At 39.8% G+C, this 20,775-nt stretch overlaps 1 protein-coding gene across 1 annotated transcript in view; it reads left to right on the plus strand.

The window, feature by feature from the left end:
- LUZP2 (leucine zipper protein 2) overlaps window positions 1–20,775 on the plus strand; it is a 359,428-nt gene that overhangs the window by 288,722 nt on the left and 49,931 nt on the right. Inside the window, exons 8-9 of the mRNA XM_065404319.1 lie at window positions 1,189–1,263; window positions 5,419–5,583. Of these exons, the coding sequence (XP_065260391.1) occupies window positions 1,189–1,263; window positions 5,419–5,583 (240 nt within the window). The remainder of the gene's footprint in view (window positions 1–1,188; window positions 1,264–5,418; window positions 5,584–20,775) is intronic.

The raw sequence follows: 20,775 nt of genomic DNA on the forward strand, positions 1-20,775 counted from the left end.
GTGGGAAGTAGGTGAGTCAGACATCTGGATTGTGGTATCTCTGGGAAAAATTAGCAATATGTTTTAGCAATTTGTTGTTTGTTTAAACATTTACAAAGGCCTAAAATGTGGTGTCCTTTGACTGATGAGTTAGAACCTTGTAGATCTATTCATATGCAAAAAATGCACAATGCCTCATTACAGTTTCAGATGGAAAAGACAGCCATTTGGTCCCATGTCCTTTCCTCCCTTCTCCTTCATTAACATTGAAAATAACTACAAAGCTATTTATATTTGCAAGTAAAACAATAAAACAAAACCAAAAAAACACATCTCTTTAGTTACATGGTAGGTGCTATTACATTATAGGTGTCACAGGCATAGGAAGCTAGAGACTCTTAACTCCTTAAAAGTTAAATTCCCTACTAGAATTTTCTTTCTCTGGAGGGAAAATTCTATTGAATTATACTGAGTTCCTGAGGGGGGAAATCACTCCTTGCTGTTAATTAAGGAAACTCAGGTAGACTGCTGTAAATGTAACCCAGTGGAATGACTCCGCACACACTTAACATTTGTCTAAATTACCAAGGTCTCTTTCTCGAGAAAACTCCTCCTGTGTGGGGTTAGCCTGGGCCCCTGGATTTGGACTCTACACTGTTTCAAAAACAGCCATTCCTATACCCCTTCCTTTGAGTGCCAAACACAAGAGGAGGGAGAACCAGAGTTGGAGTTAACTCCATGTTTACCAGGGAGTAGGCCCTGCAGCTTGTCACAGTATGTAAGTATGGCTGTTTGTGCATGTGTATCTGTAGTCTAATCTCCAGTTTAGTAGAGAAAGTCTGAATGGTTAGGAATACAAGACTAGCCAAGCAACAAAAACTATACTAACACTTTAATTTTTACAAAAGGTACTCTACGTTGGAGTTTCTAAATTCTGCAGAACACATGGAGACTTTTCCTACAGCCACTGATGTTAATGACTAAACTTCCATTGACATAAACAGGGCAGGATTGGTCCCAGTTCCCACATAAAAAGCCACATTTTCTCAGTAAAAATATCCCTTGGGGCTTGGTCATCTGGCAAGTAATTTTGACTTTAATCTGCAAAGTTAAACCCTTTCCTCTCTCACAGGCATAGCACACAAAATTACTGGGGAAATGATTGTATTGTAAATTACATCAACTACTTTTTTTTTTTTATTCCCACAGGCACAACAGCTAACAGATCTGGAGCAAAAGCTAGCAATTGCAAAAGATAAGCTGGAAAAAGCCGCCCTTGACAAAGTAAGAATTTATCTGGGTGCTATAAACGTGTTTAGCTCTATTAGCTATGGACACTTCAGTGTAACTTGACAAAAAAAAAAACAAAATAAGGCATCAGTTCTGCAAAGACTTAAACATGCACTTAATGTACTAGGAATACTCCCACTGAAGTCAATGGAACTAATCAGTGCATAAAATTTAAACTCAAATGTAGGGTTTTCAAGATTGGGATCAATAAGATTAAAAGTAAACTGTCTGAGAAACTCATATCAAGCCGAATTCTAAGGTTACCTTGCAACAAAGAGATGTTGATACTTGTTCAACTTTGGGGCTAGATTTTAGCATTTAGCCTAGGGTGACCAGATGTCCCGATTTTATAGGGACAATCCCGATTTTTGGGTCTTTCTCTTATATAGGCTCCTATTACCCCCCACCCCCTGTCCTGATTTTTCACACTTGCTGTCTGGTCACCCTAATTTAGCCACAGTCCCTAGCATGATGTAGTTCAGATGTATATAACCCCATGGGAATGATTGAGCCACAGTCCATCTCTCACCTCCTGGCAGTGTAGAGGAAATGTGCAATCTCAAGGGATAGCTTAGCTTGTACGGCATTCTTCCCTCAGGGCACCCAGCTAGCTCTGCAGGCCAGTTATTGGTTGCGGAGTATTGCACAATGGATTTGCCTCCCCCAGCTGCTTTTGGGGTGTGTGGAGAAACAGTCATTGATCTCCCACAAGTGTGGAACTGTGATTGTCCCTGGACTTTCAGTGAGGTGGGATTGAAGGGTCTCTGAACCCTTCCCAAACTCCATTTGCATGCTCACAAAGGTCAGGTACAGTCTTACACTTTGTGAGTAATAGACCTAGTTAGAACTAGTCAAATTTTTGCAACTGAACGTTTGTCCATTGAAAAATGCTGAGTCAACAAAATTGAGATGTTCTATTGGACATTAGAATACAGTTAGAATTCTAATTGAGCAAACCAAGCACCAATTAGCTAAATTATTAGAATAAAAATTACAAATGACTGGATGCTCACTAAGCAAATCAAGAACCAATTACCTATATATAATATAGTATATAATGTATAAAAGTTGAGTTGATCAAGGCGAAACAAAATGTTGTTACCTTATTCAAATGAAACAATTTTGACATTATTGTAAGAAAACATTTCAGTAACATGAAAATGAAATGTCACTTACTTTTTTTTTCCAAAATAAAATTTTGATTTATTGTTCCAATTCAGAACAAAAATAAATTTTGGAATTTCCTGTGGAACAGGAATTTGATCAGCTCTAATTTTCACCAGTTGCTCTTCTTGTTTTGATATGGTAACTAATGTGATGACCACTCTGCATTCTCTCTCAAAGCATTAAGCTAAGCTCTTATACTGCGGGGGAGAGGGGGAGCAGGGTTGGGAGGTAGAAGATGGAGAGAAATGGAGTCGAAGAAATAGAAAAAATAGATACTACTACTATACAATACTAAGCATAATTCTAAAGTATTTTTATTAAATGTGCTTTATTTGAAAATCTTTGGGTTTCTATGATTTGAACTTGTTATTCTCCTTCCACTGAGCTAGAAGGCTTTTGTCTTCATCAAATTAATGCCTTAATGTACTGACCTCACAATGTCAGCACACACAGTGTCTGGAGTATAGGAAAGATGATAGAAGAATGTACAGTTTGGGAAATATAACTACTTTTGGAAATGGATTGCATTGTATAGCTGTTATATAGCATATTTTGAACCACAGTCAAATACTTCAAATGTCAGCCAACACCTGAAATTGGATCCAGATTCTTGGCTCCAATTCTATTCACTTGTTCTACTCTGATGGTATAAAGGAAGCTTAAAACTCACCTAGTTGGCCAAAGGGTGATTCCCTGCCTATGCTTTATGTAACTGCCCCTCAGAAACCCAGTGTAGGAGATATATTTTGTAGAAGGGGAAAGGCTGGAGTGTGTTTAGAGCCATCACAGTCAACTATAAGAGGAGTCCTGAGGCTTTTCAGATTTATGAGTTGGCCTCCAGCAGCCCTGGGGATCAGGTGAGTACAAAAATCATATAAAGCAATTCTCTTTCTTTCCTCTCGCCCACCCCATGTCAGGCCTTGCACTGTGAAAAGCTCAACCAGACTCAAAGATCAGGCCTTTACTCTTTAATGAGCCCTTAAACTCAGGCAAAATGCTTTCCTATTGGATGATTTTTATTTACTTACTCTGGCAAGCCTACACAATCACTGCACTGAGTTACAGATGTTTTTCCCACAGTAAGGAAACAGGAAAACTATTCTGTTTTGTCTTTTTTTTTTTTTTTTTTGCTTTTAAGCTTCTGTCCATCTCTTGTTTCTGTGATTATCCTCTTTCTGATATGAATAGGGCTTTTGCAATAATGCTTCATCACGCCCTTGGGAGTTTTCATACTGGTGTTTTTTTTCTTGACTAAAACCCAAGTTGTGCTCTCCTGGGTACCAAACAGGTCCATTTATGTGATTTATCTCTAGGTTCTAATTTGGTGGAAGCAAGGTGGGACTGATCAGTTCTATTCTTCTCTAATAGATAACACATCATAGTTATCAGGATTTAAAAAAATGGGGAAAAAAATCTCAGAATGTTTGTTATTGGTTACTTGGCTTAGCAGTGCTAAAGGCATGCCGAATTGCACTAGATATAAGCAGCTAAATTACTTCAGATACACCTGTAATGTAATGTGGCCCTTTCTCTCTATTTTACATGTTACTGTATGTTTGGAACTATCTATCTATGGCAAGGTCTACACTACGGGGGTGGGGGGGGGTCGACCTAAGATACGCAACTTCAGCTACGCGAATATCTTAGGTCGACTTACCTGGCAGTGAGGACGGCGGCAGTTCTGGAGTCGACGGCAGAGCGGTCGGGGAACGATTTTATTGCGTCTACACTAGATAAATCTGATAAATCGATCCCCGATAGATCGATCGCTACCCGCCGATCCGGCGGGTAGTGAAGACGTGCCCTAAGGTACTTATCTGGCCCCATTATCATAGAATCTGAGCACCTCATAATCTTTAGTGTATTTATCCTCACAACACTCCTGTGAGGAAGGGAAGTTCTATTAACCCCATTTTACATGGAGGGAACTGAGGCACTGAGAGGCTAAGTGACTTGCCTGAGTTCACACAAGGAAGCCTTTGGGAGAGCAGGGAACTGAACCTAGAACTCCCAAGTCCCAGGCTAGAGCCCTAACCGTTGGGAAATCCTTCCTCTCTATGCTTACAGCACATCAGTTGGACAATCACATTAGTCCATAAGAGAGTGGTCTGCATCCCTTTCTATAAGACTGTTATACAACTCCTTTGCAGTATCGTGCCACTCATCCAAGATACTCAGTATTTCTATCCAAATGGGATATTTAACTTTCTTTATTAAAAAGATCACTCAGGATCCAAGAACTGTGAATGGTAAAATGAGCTGCTGTTCTCACAATATGTAGGAGGCACTCCCTATAATTATACCATAACTCCCAGTATAATTATAGGAAGTGCCTCCTAAATATTTTGAGAACAACAACCCATTTTACTATTCACAATTCCTGGATCCTGAGTGTTTTTTGTTTTGATCGGGACCATGGTAATTTTAAAATTTCCCAATCCAAACAAAACTATGGATATATTATTAACTATGTGAAAGCATAATTGCATATGAGAGATAGAATCTTTCTGTCACAATAAATACACTTGTGCAGAAATACTGAGGATCCTGAATGAGTGACACAATACTAGATACCCACATGTATGTGTGTGTTTGTATGAAACACACAAATGAACATCTGTTTCTCTCCAGCAAACCTAAAAACAAAGGCTGTTACAGACCTGACATTTGGTAGATTACACCTTAGTTCCTTTTAATATAAGTGGTCTTTACCAGGATGTCATATTGAAGTGCAATTTTAAAGTTGTATGAGAATGGAAGGGAGTTTACTGTGACTTTCCCAGTCTGTTTGATGTGCAGTGTACATACTGTAATCCACGGGGCAATTATGTAAAGGGTGAGTTAAATTGCTTTAATTTCCTGTTTTAATAAGAAAGATTCCTACATCTGTTGCCAAGTGTTTGGTTCAGAGCAGAAAGAAAACAAGCTACACTGTTCACTATAGCCTATCTTTAAGAGCTGATGACTTCTCATTTTCCCCAGGAGTCACAGCTGAAAGCTCTGAAGGAGACTGTACAACTCTGCCTGTCTTCCGTTCTGCACAATCAACCGCCTGGTACGAATATAATCCCTTCAAAACCAACTGAGAAGCTGACATCCCAAGTTACAAATGACTCAAAAGTTCCATTTCAAGTGACAAACACCAAGGTACAATTTCCCCCCTATTTATTTTTTTAAAAACAGTTTTGAGAGTTTGTCCTGTCAGACCATCAAAGTGGAACTAAGGAGGATTTTAAATTCATTGAAAGATCAGGATGAATTTGAAGATAATTCTAAGCCTATTTCTGATGTCACTAATGTTACTTTTAAAAGTTGGAAAACAGCTACTTTTCTTGCTGGTGAACAAAATTCTGTCTCTGCTGTTAAATGGAACCTGTTTTCTAGGAAGGTGGGCTTGTGAATACAATAATTGATTACATTAGTTCATATTGGTTTTATAATTAATTGCCAGGCACTGAAAATTGTGTTTGATGTTCTACAGGCCTAAATGGCAAGGAAATTTCTGCCCACCATGTCTTCCAATATAGATGATAGACTTAGAAACACAAGATGCAGTGGGAGGCCCAAAGGAAGGGAATCTCTCTTTATTTGTTTTTCTCAGTTTGCTGATTGATTACATTTGGGGGCCATGCAGAAGAGGTGGCTCTTTATGAGTGATCCCAATGAAAGCACACTGGGCTTGGGAGAATGTGCGAAGCATATAGGTGCTGCATGGAAGAAGGCATGAATGGAAGAAAAAATGAGACAATTAGATCTAGTGGGCTTGAGCTTGGATTTAGAGCTGGAAAAACATGGGTTCAAACCCTGTCTTTGATATTGTTTCTACTCCAGTGCCTGTGTTTTCTGCAGGATCCCATCTGGTATGTGTACTCTCAATCTATGAGCACACCTATCAGATCAGGTTAGCAGGAAAGATAAGTGGGAAATATCTAATTTGAGGGTCTTGTCAGGGTATGGGTCTCAATTAGGCACTTGGCTCCAGGATTTAGGCAGCTGCTTACATGTCCAACAGTAGAAATGCAGGCACCTAGCAGACTTTGTTGGTGGAAACTTAGGTGCCTAGGGAATTTAGGTATCTACAGAGTTAGGCAGCAGCTGTGTGTGTGTATGGGGAGGTGAATATCTAATTTTAAACTTAGCAGTTAGGCATCCAAATCCCTTTGTGGATCTAGCCCCTAATCTTTGCAGAGTGTAAGGATTTTACTATGATCAATAATAACAGTGAACAACAATTATCTTAATTTATATTTATAGTCATATTTTGCCCTCATATCCAATTGTGTAAATCTAGGAAAAACTATTGGTTTCAATAGAGTTATTTGAGATTTACAAAGAAATAACTGAGATTACATATAGTGTGCCCCTTTCATTCCAAAGGATCACAAAATACTTTCCTAAACTGCATATAGGAATCACTTCACCCACTGTAAAATGTAGCCATCTGTAAGGTGGGACATGGCAGCTGTATACGTGCATAATCAGGTCAGAATTTTAAACCAGGAATTAGTGAATCTTTGTGTCCAATTAAAACTGTAGAGTAATTTCAGTAGGTGGAATATAATTATCCAATTAGGAATTTGATGACAACATGGAGTCTAACATAGCTATTCATGCAAAAAGTGCTATGGAATCCTTAACGAGCATGCATGGTCAGAACTTTCTCATGCAAAAGAACAGCATCTCCAGGAACAAATATTGTGCCTTTTAATAACACCATAGGGGATTACTGTTTCAGTGCTAATTTAGAAGAAAGAAAACCCCGTACTCTGCTTCCTGCAATATCCTGGGATTTTCTTGGAGGTCATACAGACCAAGCCGCACCGTGCTTAATTTGTGAGATCTTAGGAGAACCCCTTCCTGAAATCCTATGTCTGCAAGATTCTTTGTTTTTACTGTACCAGTAGAAGTTTTATATATCTGCTTTGCTTCACCAATTGCTATTCTGCCATCATGCAAGAACAATAATGCTTAATAATAAGGGTCAAAAGGCCACTGTGCATCTGGCTAATTTAGGTGTAGTGTCATATACTTCAGACTGATGCTGTCCAGCTCTCATTGGCTTTACAGACGTGACTGCAGTACAGATTTTGAGGGAGTGGAAATAAAAGCAGTGTAAAATGGAGTGAAGTTTTTTAAGTTCTGGAAAAAAAAACACGTATATCTGATTTTCTCTGTATTCTTGTAAAATGTTGTATTTGTTGCCTATTGCTATATATAAAACTTTGTCAGTATTTCCATGGTAATACCGTCAACAAACCTGAACAGATAGGCTTCTGTACATCCGTCCACAGGCGTATGTTTGACTAAGAAAAGCAATATTGCCTCTTCCTTAGTCATTGTTCACATTTCTCTGTGCTTGGCACATGCTGTGAAAATGTCTGGGAAAATAATGGGTCTCAGTCCTGCTGTTCCACCCATTGACAAGCCATTATTATAAATCTGTGCATTATCTGTGATTATAAAATCACTGAAATCTGCTACTGTGAAATAGGTTGTCAAAGAATCATAGCCTGGGCCAGAATTATACTCTCTGTACCTGAATTATATTATGAAAGACTTTTCATAATGTCATCCATTGTTATGTATGTAGTCCTTGACTTTGTCTTCCTATTACAAGCTAACTTGCCCAAGCTATACATGTGTGCATTTTTCCTTTCCTTCATGCTCTCGCACACATTTTCACACTGTAGGCTATTTAATTGTGTGTGTGTGTGTGTGTACATTTTTTTAATATAAAGATAGGGACCCTCAGTGGAAAAATGTTCATGAATCCTGTCACTTTTGATAAGTGTCAGCTTAACCTTCAGGGAAAAATGTGACTCTTTGCCTGGTAAATACCTTAACTTCAAAGGATTACTCATCCAGCTTGAAAAATTGCTTTTTAAAAATGTCAAATTTACATACCACTTACAAATTAAAATTTATATTGTGTGGTCTGTACCACTCAGGGACCATAGTCACTGGAATTGGTGTTAGTTCCTGTTAGAGAGCATGAATGAGTAGATTGTACACTTGTATCAATGGCTGACCGTTACAAAATTATAGGGTGGTTTTGGCACCTCCTAGTGTTTTGAGAATCAAGTTATCACAGGCAAAAAGCGAGGGAAGGAGGAGGATGTAGCAAGAAGATTGCTTCTCTTGCCACTAGCCAACAGGAAGAAGTGGATATCTTAATTGTTATCCACAGTTTTGGTCTGTGTGGAGGTTGTTGATATAAGAACATTTATCTTAATAAAAATTAAAAGCTGTGGAGTTGGATAGCTCAGAAGCTTGGAGTATTGGTCAGTAAAGAAATTCTCACATTTAGGTCATGGAAATGATTCAAATCCAGTGATTGAAAACATTACAATGTGAACTCCATTTGGTATCATATGTTAAATGAGTTGGTGATCTTGAATCCAGTTTTTAATGGACAAGACAGAGATCATATACCAGAAATTACCCTACCCTACCAGTAATTCACATCCTTATTGTCACTCTGAGAGGATAAAAATTAAATAGTCATGTGTGGACTTTTCTTCCCACTTACTGAATTGGACACTCAAAATCAGAGTGGGAGATAAGTAGGCAGCACGGTGTGTAGAAGCTTGCACTGCCATTTCTGCCTCTTACTTCTTCCTGGGATAACAAGAGGGCAGGAATATCGATCCAGCATTTCTATTGCCAGGGCTGCTATTGCCATATTTCCTCCAGCTCTAAAATTCATTTACTTAAAACCCAGCACCAAAAAAGTAACAGATAAAATTGGGAGAACAAGAAGAAACACAGGTTGATTGCATTTATTTTTCTTCATAAAGGACAACTGGAAGAAACCACATTGTCTTCCCTAAATCAATATATTTTCTGATCAAAGAGGCTTCTACTGTAAATAACACTTCCAGTACTAATGTATGTAAGTGGTCAGGGCATGTACCACTATAAATAAACAACCTAAGGAACAGTCCGTGGGTGCAAGACAGCCTCATCTAGAGATCCTGTCACTAAGCCTGAGCTGTGAGAGTTCTCAAATTCTGGAACAGAGCTCTGCTGTCCTACAGCAATTCTTAACTGATGTATGGTCTCTAAGGGGCCATAGCTAGGTGTCATAAGTCATGGTATCCCCTACAACATCCAAGACCTGCTTAAATCAAAAAGCAAAGAAAGTCTGTACCTCCAGGGCCAGAGTCATGGAGGAGACATCTGCGAGATGTACCCCCAAATTGATATTTCAAGGAATAAGATATGTATCAGCTGACTAGCTGGTGCCGTGGTGTCTTTTCCCAAATGTACTGCCTGGCAAAGAAAGTCCTTCTGCCCTGGTGGATGTCCTGTGATCTGAGGACTTGCAACAAATTAGGGATTTGAAATCCCTGAGAGTTTCATGCCTAGAGGAGCAAACACTAACCCTTCCAACGCTACAGGACAACGTGGAGAAAACACCACACAGGGATACTAAGTTTCCCAGCCTCAATTGAGGAAAATCCAGATTGGGCTAGCATGTGGCTCATTTTTCTCTAGTAACATACAGTATTACCAACACTGGTAATATTATCACTGCTGTAGTTTCCCCTTTCGGCCACTAGAGAAGTTCTGGTTTCTGCCTGCAGTACTGGAATTGAGAGTTGGGCAGCTGTGGCACTCGGATGGGAATGCATAGGCCTGGGGGAGTGGAGGCAATGGGCACCAGCCAGGGAACAGGGGGATCCTGAGAACGATGAGAAGGAGTTGGGGACCACGTGCACAGAGCAGATGGGGCCTGCATTTACTGGGTGCATTTCTGTTATGCATTTAAAGTTGAATTTTCTACCTGTAATTGTCACAGGCTCATTGAGTGTAGGCAGGGGGGTTAAAAAACTAGAAGACAAATCAAAAAACATAGTTTGGCTAAAAATCATATCTATTTTTAAGAGTAAGCTTTTGATTTTGGAGGTTCTGATTCATGAAGTTTGAACTCTTACAGTTGGTAACACCACATCTATTGCTTCTCGAAGGCAGCATAAGCAGTTTTTTAGGCTCTGTCTTGTCCTTTTTTTTTCAAGGAGATTAGGTGGGACCATGTCTGTGTCAGTAAAAATACCAAGGAGAATATGACTGAGTTATATTTTGTAATAATTTGCAAGATCTTCCCAACACAGCAGTTATTTCCAGTATCCTACTACAGGTTCTTTAAGCAAATACAGTAATGTATCATTTCAACTATATCCCCTTGCGGAAGGTCAAGAAAAAATCCAAAATCAGAACAAGTTTTTAAAATCATTTGTTTGCTAAAATTAGAACCAAGGCTGCTCTCATCATTTATCATAATATCCCAATTTAAATGCAGGTTTTGACCTTTTTTGCACAAGGCTGTCACACGTTCTTCTATGAAGAACATATAAAACAATACAAATTTAATTATGGGATTATTTTTATCCTAATAAGAGAGAGTACTGATATAATGAAAACTTTTCTAATGTGTATAATTTTTTTCTCAGGGTGACCTCTGTTTCCGTAACATGTTGGAAAACCTCATTTTTGAAAATTATTTTTCTTAGCAACAGCTTGAAATATATTGCCTGTGACATTATGGCATTGAGCCCCCACACATTTCTTGTTTGTAATAGTCCCGCCACTTAGACTAAATGATGTGTGTCATTCAGCAGGTAACATTCTTTTGAAACATAGATTTCAACAACAAGGGACATACCAGGCTACTTTTAGTTCATTTGCTTTTAACAAAGGGCTTTTGAAAGAATCTGACAGTTCGATACACAAAATGCGACTGTCTTTATCCCAGATGGATACCATGAGCCACCCATTTCTTCTCCAGACTGTGTCCATGACTGAATTCTTTCCCAGTTTTTCCTTCTGCTTCACTGACTGCTTCTTCATTATTGCTGTCTGTGAATCATCCACCCCATCTCTGTTGGTGTTTCCCTTGGCCAAGTCCTCTTTTTTTTTTTTCCTCTCTGTGCTCTTTTTTTTTTTTCTCTCTGTGCTCACCCCCCAGGATGACCTCATCCATGCTTTTTGTCTCTCATCCCACCTGCTGATTGCTGCAGACCTCCTTTCCCCCCAAGCTTACATCTTCCTCTGGATCTCCTGTTCCTCCTTCAAACTTAACAAATCTGAATATATAATTTTCCTTCCTCTACAGTTGCCCTGTCCCTCTAGTGTGTCTGACTCTCACCATTCCCCCTTTTAGTCTACCCAGCATGTTGCAATTATATTATTGTTGTTGTTTAAATATTTTTATTGTGGTGGCACTTAGAGGCCCCAGTCAGTGATCAGGTCTAGGAACTGTGCACATACATAATGAAGACAGCCCCTGCCCAAAGGAACTTACAGTCTAATCAACTTTCTTTCACCCTTCTTTGACCATGTCCAACACCTCTTCCCCACCCACTCCCACCACAGCCGGAATCACTTCCTTGTAATGGCTCCCCACTTCTGTGTGTATCACATTTGAACTCCCCACCTTCACTTTCAAGGTACTGCATAGCTCTGCTACTGCCTACATCTTAGCTCTGTGCTCCATTTACTTTCACACTATGTCCTTTGTCCTGATCTGCCAGTCACGTGTTTACCATTTATTTTAGTAATGCCACCAGTGGTTAAATCCAGAGGTAGCGTCTTCTCATTTCTACAAAGCACCAGGAAAACTGATGGCACTATATAAATATTTAATAATAATCTCTCATTTAAAGTCCAGTCCTGAAGTCCTTACTCAGGCAAGACTCCCCGGTGTTTCACTGGTAGTTTTGCCTGTATAAAGATTTCAGGATTGGGAGCATAAATACTTTTAACCTGGAGACTAAAAACTCCATCTTCCAGTCCTTTTTTTCTACACTTCATTCACAGTATGTTTCTGCACTAACCCAAGGCAAAATTAAGACCCCAGATTCAGGCTCCTTTGGTTTGGCTCCATCAATGATTTCTACCTAAAAGGCCAAGTTTTGCTCTCAGAGGTTCATGTGCAACCTCCCTGCATTACTTGGAGTGGTATCTCCGAGTAACTCAAGAACAAAATTTGACCTAAAGTAGGTTGAAAAATCCTCTACTACTCCTACAGAAGGAGTTCAAGAATTAATGTGATTGTTTCAGGAGAGGATAAGGGGAGGGGTCATTTAGATTTGTAACAGGTGCAGATTATGGGTGTGTTTTTCTGTGTTCTGAAGAAAGAATTCCTTTGTAAGTGTTATGGAAATGGGGACAGAAAAAAGGAGCTTCACTGCCATTTCATTTGCTCCAGCAAAGGATGATTGCTAATGTATTTATAAATACTACTGTCAAAACTTGGTGTTTTATATAAAAATCATCATCATCTCCTACTGCACATTAGCCCAGTCTGCGCTGTGGGCTTTTTTTTTTTTTTTTTTGTCTTTCTTGAGAATGTTTTGGAAGCTCATTGTAGCTGTTCCCATATCTTAAATCCCTTCTTTTATCTTTGTTTTCTGATGTCACTTCAATGTAGACAAGCCTCTTCCATTTCCTCAGAAAGCTTCCTTTATACAAGAGTAGCTCTTTTGCCCCAGTGGTGAATTTTAAGGAAGAGTTGGTGAGCTGACCTTATGTGCTAGAAAATGTTTAATATCCGCATTCATTAAACCAAAAGGTGAAGCTGTTTAGTTTTATTTCTAGTTTTAAAGGAATCTTCATTATTAGCACATTAGCTTTATAGATAAATAGTTTTTATAGCCAACTGCAGCCAGTTGAATTTGGAAGAAAAACACCTGACATCTATTTAACCAAAATCCTTAAAACACTGTAGTTTTCTTGAATATTTAATGTCATAACCTTTATAACTTCCTGTAATTCAAAAGGCAAGCTGACTCTCTGACCTCCCTTCTTCAGCTTTATGATTGACCCCATTATTCTCCTTGAATGTCATTCTTTGCCTTAATGTACTATTGTGTAAAACTGTAGATAGGCAGTATTGCTATTATACAACCTAGCTGAGAACTCCACACCTGTATCCTTGTCTTCACTTGACACACTAGAATGAGAGGTGTGGTCAGTGGAGTGAGAAGGTGACCGGGAGCCAGATATTCCCAGTCTCTTTTCCTGACTGTGATTGACTAACAGCTTTACTCTGGAGAAGTCATGTAACTGGACTGTGTCTATTACAGCAATAATGGACTTATTTCTAACCTGTATCTTATTTCACTGTATCTAGGCCCCATCACCATGCATCTAACTAATGTACTTCACAAGGATGCTGTGAGGCTATATTTATTTATTTATTGCAAAGCACTATGAAAACAGCAGATGAAAAAATACTATACAAGTTTATTGTGTTTAATCTCGTATTGATCCAGATCTTTGGGTGCAGCCCAGGCTATGCTCAGCACAAGACTACGGACATGAAAAGATTACTTGAAGCAATCTTTGGCTCCTCAAAAGCAGCTGAGGTCCAAAATAGTCCACACTGTTACTTAGAGGAACTTCTTGGCTATTCTAAGTTCTGCTATCTGCCATAGCCTTCTAGAGGCTCTGGCCACATTTTCTTCCATCCCCAATATGCCTCCTGCGTCCGCCATACAACCAGAGAGAAACTGAGGTCACTTTACCTATATTTCACACATTTTTTAAAATGTTACTTTGACAAACAGCATTACTTAGAATCTTTTTATAATGACTAGCCAAATGGCAACTGACATAATTGATGGACAGACTTTTTTTTATCACTTTGTGTAAAATATTAGTCATGTTCAATAGGAATGGATAGGAAAATCAATATAAGGTAAAACTTTCTGTTAAATTTTAAAGCCTTACAGTTTGGATACACTGTCTTTTACAAAAATACACATACACATCCCCATATGTGTGGTCCCAGACAGACTGCCCAAAGTATTTTATTGTTCCATTTGCTGCTAAGAATAATGAAAATGCAACTAATGCAAAGCAACAGGGAATATATGTGTCTATGCATATTCTGTGGTAGTGGGCCTATTTTAAGTTTATAGTAGTGCTTTTTTCTAGCACCGTCTTATGATATTATAATATATGAACAAATATAGTTAGTGTCTTAATTATAATTTTAAATGGCTTACATAGCTGAATGTAATTGCCAAAACAATCTCAAAGGAATTTTGTTACTAAGAATTCATTAATGATTTATATGAGTATTAATGTAGTCCCCTTATATGTAACATATATTATTAATTAATTGTTATAAGGTTTCACTTAACACATCTAAGAGGCTAACTAGGAACATTAGAGTTGCTGTTAAGTATTCCTGTCTTGAATCTGTCTAAACAAAGATATAATTTAGAAAATTTCCACTAGGAAAGAGTATTAATTGCCTCCAATGAATCAGGCAGTTTGACCTTTAAAACACAACCACAGTCTTTACATCTTCTAATAATTTAATGGAAATGTTTTGAATCATCAGCCATTTTAAAAAAAATCCACAATGCCTTGGACATCAACAATGAAGGAATTCAATTCGCTTTTGTCTTGAATGATTTGAGAAACAATCTGCTGGCCTAACATGAAGTCCTGGCAACTCTCAAGAGCTTAATAGAACTTCATCTCTGATTTTACATTTGAAATCTAGCAAAAACTAAAAGTTATGTTTGACTTTTATGAGGAACCAATTTAAACAGTCTGACTGAAGCTAACCTCCTATGACTGGAAAAACTGGCCTCCAAAGGCTCATGAAAAACACAAAAACAAAATCCCACCACGAAACCTCATCCTGAATTAGCTGTGTGGAAATAGAAGATTTCTTGTTAAGTAATCTTCATGACCAACACAATTACAAAATGAATGAACATTTATTTTTTGTCATTACTAAATGATCTGGGATAGCTTGCCAAGCACTTAAACATACCTGGCCCTGATCCTGTAGTGACTTTATTCTGTTCACGGCCAGGAGATAAGGGCCATGGCTTTATACTCAGGGGCTCCCAGTTGATAGAACAACCCCCGAGGACTGCTGGCAGCCACGCCACAGTGCAACCTAGAAAAGCGTATAGGTTTACCCTTAGTAGTTTCTGATCCTTTTTACAATCTACAGCAAAGTCTCTTTCTGGAATCTAGTACGTGCTGCCACATGGATAAAAGACTAGAAATGGTCAATAAAAGAGACATTTTAGTTGGATTATTTTTCTATTTTTTCATTGAAAATATTATTCAATGAAAAACGTCTAGACATCTTTATATATGAGTAGAGCTTGTTGGGAATTTCCAGCTAAACATTTTTTCATAGGAAAATTCTGATTTGTCAAAACTGAAATGATTCTTGGGAAAGGGTCAGTTTTGATGACTCTCCTGATTCAAAGAAATTTTGAAAGAAAAGTTTTAAACTTGTCAATATGGGATGTTTCAGCATTTTCAAAATGAAAAGTTTAGTTTTTTGGTTTGAAAGGCTTTTTGTTTGAAAAATTTAGTTAATACTAAAAACAGGCACAAACCAACACACAACATTTTAAAATTATTGGAACAAAACATTTTGATTGACTTGACCCAAAATTTATTGTGGGTTATCAATTTGGGGAAAGTTTTAAGATTTTAACTTTTCATCCTGATTCAGGTTGGGACAGAAAAATAGTTTCCCATCCAGCTCTATCTGTGATCTCATCTTCTGTGAACCATGGCTCTTCTCCCTCTGTAATTCTTTCAGCTTTGCCTTTCTGCCATTACAAATGCGATCTCTGACATATTGTAACCTACATAGTTTTGTCTGGGTAGATTGTAATTGCCTATGAAGCATTCTGTGATATTCTGTGTGACTGATGCTTTACAAACATAAAATGTGTTGTATAAATGAATGTTCATTAGCCTATGACTAATTCCTTTTTCCTGTCATGGTAGTTGCCAAAATCAAAACACTAGCTTAGCAGTAAGTTTCTCTAAATACTTCAGTTTCTTCTGAAATTTGTTTGTCAAAGAAGTATAACTGCTTATAACAGTGTGTTCATGAAGCTGCCCACATTCACTGAAAGCTAGGGAGAGTCAAATCAGCAGAACAGTGAAGCAATAGGAAGTTCCTACATCAGGGCCAAATTGTGAACCTATTTAAGTCAAAGGAAAACTCTCATTAAATTCAGTGGGTTCAGGATTTACCCCTTAGGAATTATTAAAGAAAAACTAAACCAAGATGGAAACCACCAAAAATGGGGAGCCCCACACTGTAAATTGCATTATTCTCCAAAACCAATACTTAGAACTCTCCCTGTAATATAGGGATATTCAGAGACAGAGATTTCCTAGTCCTTAAAACAGCCCTTGGTCCATCTAATTACAGCTTTAGCCATTTTAAGTGAAAAATCTACTGTAAACTTCCCTAGACACGTCCCTCCAGCTTTTGCAGAACCTAAACCTTCATTTAAAAAAAAAATTACTATAGCCCTTATGGTTTCTTGTTAAGTGTGCAGAATGACAGCTTCAAAGCTGCCACCACCAAGCAACAGGTGATGCCCAACCAGTGGAAGATTAGAGTGGGGATGATGACGTTGCTGAGTGGAGAGAATGGCTTACAATGATCTGTGGGTCAGGCTGGGCTTGGCTTGAAGTGCCAGTGTATTTCAGCCTGGCAAGTAAATGTAGTCCTTGGGCTACTAGGTGTTGGATAGGGCTGGTCAAAAAATTGGAATTTTTCATCACAATTAAAAATTTCTGCAGGAAAAGATTGGATTTGGTGAAACTCGTGATAGAGTTGGCCCATGATAGGATGGTTCAATCACATGGAAAGATTACAGTGCATCATGAGAAGTGTGGTTTGGACAGCAAGCAGAGTACAAAGAGAGGAATAAGAGCATAAGGGACCCAGAAGTACAATTTCCAGAAGACACTGTGGTGGCTCAGACAGAGATTAATCTCACCTTGACCAGAAACAAAAGGTTTCATATTGGGTCAACAAACTGTGACAGACGCATTTTGATTCAGGAATGTCAAACATTTAGTTTCAATAAAAAGATGTTGACACAAAATGCTTTTACATTTCCAAATTTAAATTCTTTGTGCGGCAAAATGTTTAGCTATTTCAAAATTTTGTCCCAATTTGGCATGAAAAACAAATATTGAAATATGGGAAATAGAAATTCTGGTTTTCACTCAGGTCTGGTGTTGTGTTAGGTTTTCAAGTCATTTCTTAAATAATGGTGACCATATTTAACCGCTCATCTCCTGATACTTTAGTCACAAATAAATATCTACAGCTACTACTAAACAAATGTGTACCATAAAGTAGCCTACAGTGAAATATCAATACCAGCTTGGCTACCCGCTAACAACCTTATAGTCTGCAATACAATACACTGAAGTAACATATTGTTGTCAGTGAAATTGGACAGTTCAAACTATTAATTTTGGATCCAAAAGACAATGTGTGTCTTGATGTGTTTGATTCCTCAACTGTGTTGGCCACAGTATCATTACTTTCATAGCCCTGAATCATGTGGTTGCTATAGAAATCAACAACATATATAGACAGGTGATAAGCCGTGGGGAGAAGGCCAGTCTGTATTTGATACTTTATACATTTTAATTACCATTATCTTGATGATTCTACCAATGACATGATTCCACCGAAGCCTAAACATTTAGATTATTTCACCCAGGTCATTCAAATAGCTGCAAGAAAAATCCTACCTCGCAGCCATTGAAAAGGACACATGCTGGAAATCAGGAACAGAAAGATTATTAAAGATGCACCAAATGACTGGTGGCCCAAATAGAGTGACTTAAGTTAGCTCTCCATCAAAAATGGATCAAGATGATTGAAGCTCTGGACTTTACTCAGTTCAGCCATAAAGCCTGGGGTGCAAATCCAGTGAAATATTGAAACCCTGAAGTCTCAACCAATGTGATTGCAAGAACACTTCTTATGAACTCAAAAGCCCCAGGGGAGAAGCTTATTAATTGCAAAGTGCTCACAGAGCTCAGACAATCAATCAGCTCACTACCTGATTCCTCCCCCCATCATTCTTCTTCACTGTTGAGGAGGTAAGTAAGGCCCTCTCACTCACAAAAGCCAAAAAAGCTGCAGGACCAGATGGTGTCTTTCCAGAATTTCTTTAAAAACTTGGTGCCAAGGAATGGAAATGGCTGGCAGCGCTGTTCTCCAATATTCGTTCTTTGGGACTTGTCCCTAGTCTTCTGCTAGATCCTATCGTACATTCCATTGCCAAATCCGGGAGGCCAACCAGCAATCCTTCATTGTACTTGTCCTTATCACTTCTCTGCAGGAATATTACTCGCTGGATAATGCTGCTTGTTGAAGCAGGGTTACCAGATGAACAAGTGGGTTTCTGACATACCACAGCTGCACCCAGGGCCGGTGCAACCATTTAGGCAAACTAGGTGGCCGCCTAGGGCCCCTAGTGGTTGGGGCACCTAAAAGCCCGCTCAGGCGAGGAGGTGGAGTGGAGGTGAGCTGGGGTGGGGAGCGGGGACGCGGGGAGGGCTGCACGCAGTAACGGGGGGGGGCGCATAGGGGAACCGCTCCCCACCCCAGATCACCTCCACTCTGCCTCCTCCGCTGAGCACACAGCCCCCGCTCTAAGTCTCCTCCAATCGGCGCCGCAAGCCTGGGAGGGGAGGAGAATTAGAGCGGCGCCGGCGTGCTCAGTTGAGGAGGCGGAGCCGAGGTGAGCTGGGGTGGGCTCCCCAGGCGGGCTTAGCTGCCGCGGCAGGGGGGTCTCCCTGGGTGGGGTTAGCTGCCGCGGCGGGGGTCTCCCCGGGTGGGGTTAGCTGCCGCGGCGGGGGTCTTCCCCGGGCGGGGTTAGCTGCCGCAGGGGGGGGGGCTCCCCGGGTGGGGTTAGCTGCAGGGGGGGGTAGCTGCTGCGAGGGGGGGACTCCCCGGGCGGGGGGGGTGGAGGGCTCCCCAGGTGGGGGACTGGGTTAGCTGCCGCGGGGGGGCGGGGCGCAAGGTGGAAGTTTCGCCTAGGGCGCGAAACTTCCTTGCACCGGCCCTGGCTGCACCGACCAAGTATTAGCCTTAACAACACACACTGAGGCAAGATTCTAGAAAAACTCAAGATTGGGGCTGCTTTCTTAGACTTATTTACCGCTTATGACACTGTATGGCGTGATGGCCCCTCCTGAAAGCTAGCAAAATTATCCCATGCAATGTAATGATAAAATTATTCCAAAAAGTTCTGACCAGTGATATATTTCATGTTTTCCTTGGTGACCAGACCAATCAGCCACATCCTGTCAATGATGGCCTATCACAGGGATTAATTCTAGCACTGATCTTGTTTGCTATCTACCCCAGCAACCGTCCTCAAACATCCTCATAGATATTCCGTCTATGCTAATGACCTTGCTCTGACTAGAAAGACACAGGATTTACCTTTCATAGAACAAATCTTGACTAAGGATAGTAAAAACATGAAAAATATTTCTTATATTCGTGACTAACTCCAAACCCCACTAAGACTGTTGTGTCAGCAATTCAGCTAAACAATGAAAAGGCCAGGGTGAAACTGCACATGGACTTCCATGCTGAGCAGATAAGACATGATCCCACCCCCAAAATATCATGGTGTGACATTAGACCAAATCCTCACACATCACCAGCATCTGAAAAATATCCATGACAAAATAAAGATTCATGTAAAATTCACCCAGAAACTGGGTGACCTGGCTAGCCAGTGGAAAAACACTTCAGACTTCTTCACTGGCCCTTGTCTACTCTACCACAGAATATTGCTTGCTGGTCTGGACACAACTTCAACACATCACTTGTCAACTGTCAACTTACCACCTTCATGTGGACCAGTATGATCATCGTAAAAATACTGGCCCACATCCAATCACTTCAAATTTGTCACAACCTGAGAATCCTTCAGGAGTCCCATATTTGAGGGAACAAGAATTTCCAAATAGGTGAAAACCTAAATAATATACCAGCGCTCTGACTATAATCTAGAAAACCTTTTTGGCTTGCAGTGCAAGAGCTTGAAAACTTTGGATCTTCCCTTGAAGATCAATGGCAAGGAAGGCAGATGGACACCTCATCAAGGATCCAGCCAAAGAACCCAATATTTTTTCACTCCGATGGAAAATATAGTCCACTTGGAATGGCATCTGCACATCACATGGCAGATGCACCTACCTTCTCCATAAATGGGGACTGAGAGACAGTCCTATATGAGATCGTGGAAATGGACTTCAAACTATGGAAAACCTCATCAACCAATGTTCTAAATGATCATATCTTGGTGGTATCTCTGCCATCCACCTCTGTGTCACCTGAAGCAATCAATTGTCAGCTTAGTTTGGACCCCTAACATTTTAAAGCCATATGAAAGAAGAAGATTTACAATAGTGATGAGTAAGGCTGAGAGTCTCTCAGGGCGGTCATGGAAGTCACGAATTCTGTGACTTTCTGGAACCTATGACACTTCTGCAGTGGCCAGTGTGGCTGGC

Source organism: Emys orbicularis, chromosome 4, assembly GCF_028017835.1.
Source record: "Emys orbicularis isolate rEmyOrb1 chromosome 4, rEmyOrb1.hap1, whole genome shotgun sequence".
Classification (NCBI taxonomy): domain Eukaryota; kingdom Metazoa; phylum Chordata; order Testudines; family Emydidae; genus Emys; species Emys orbicularis.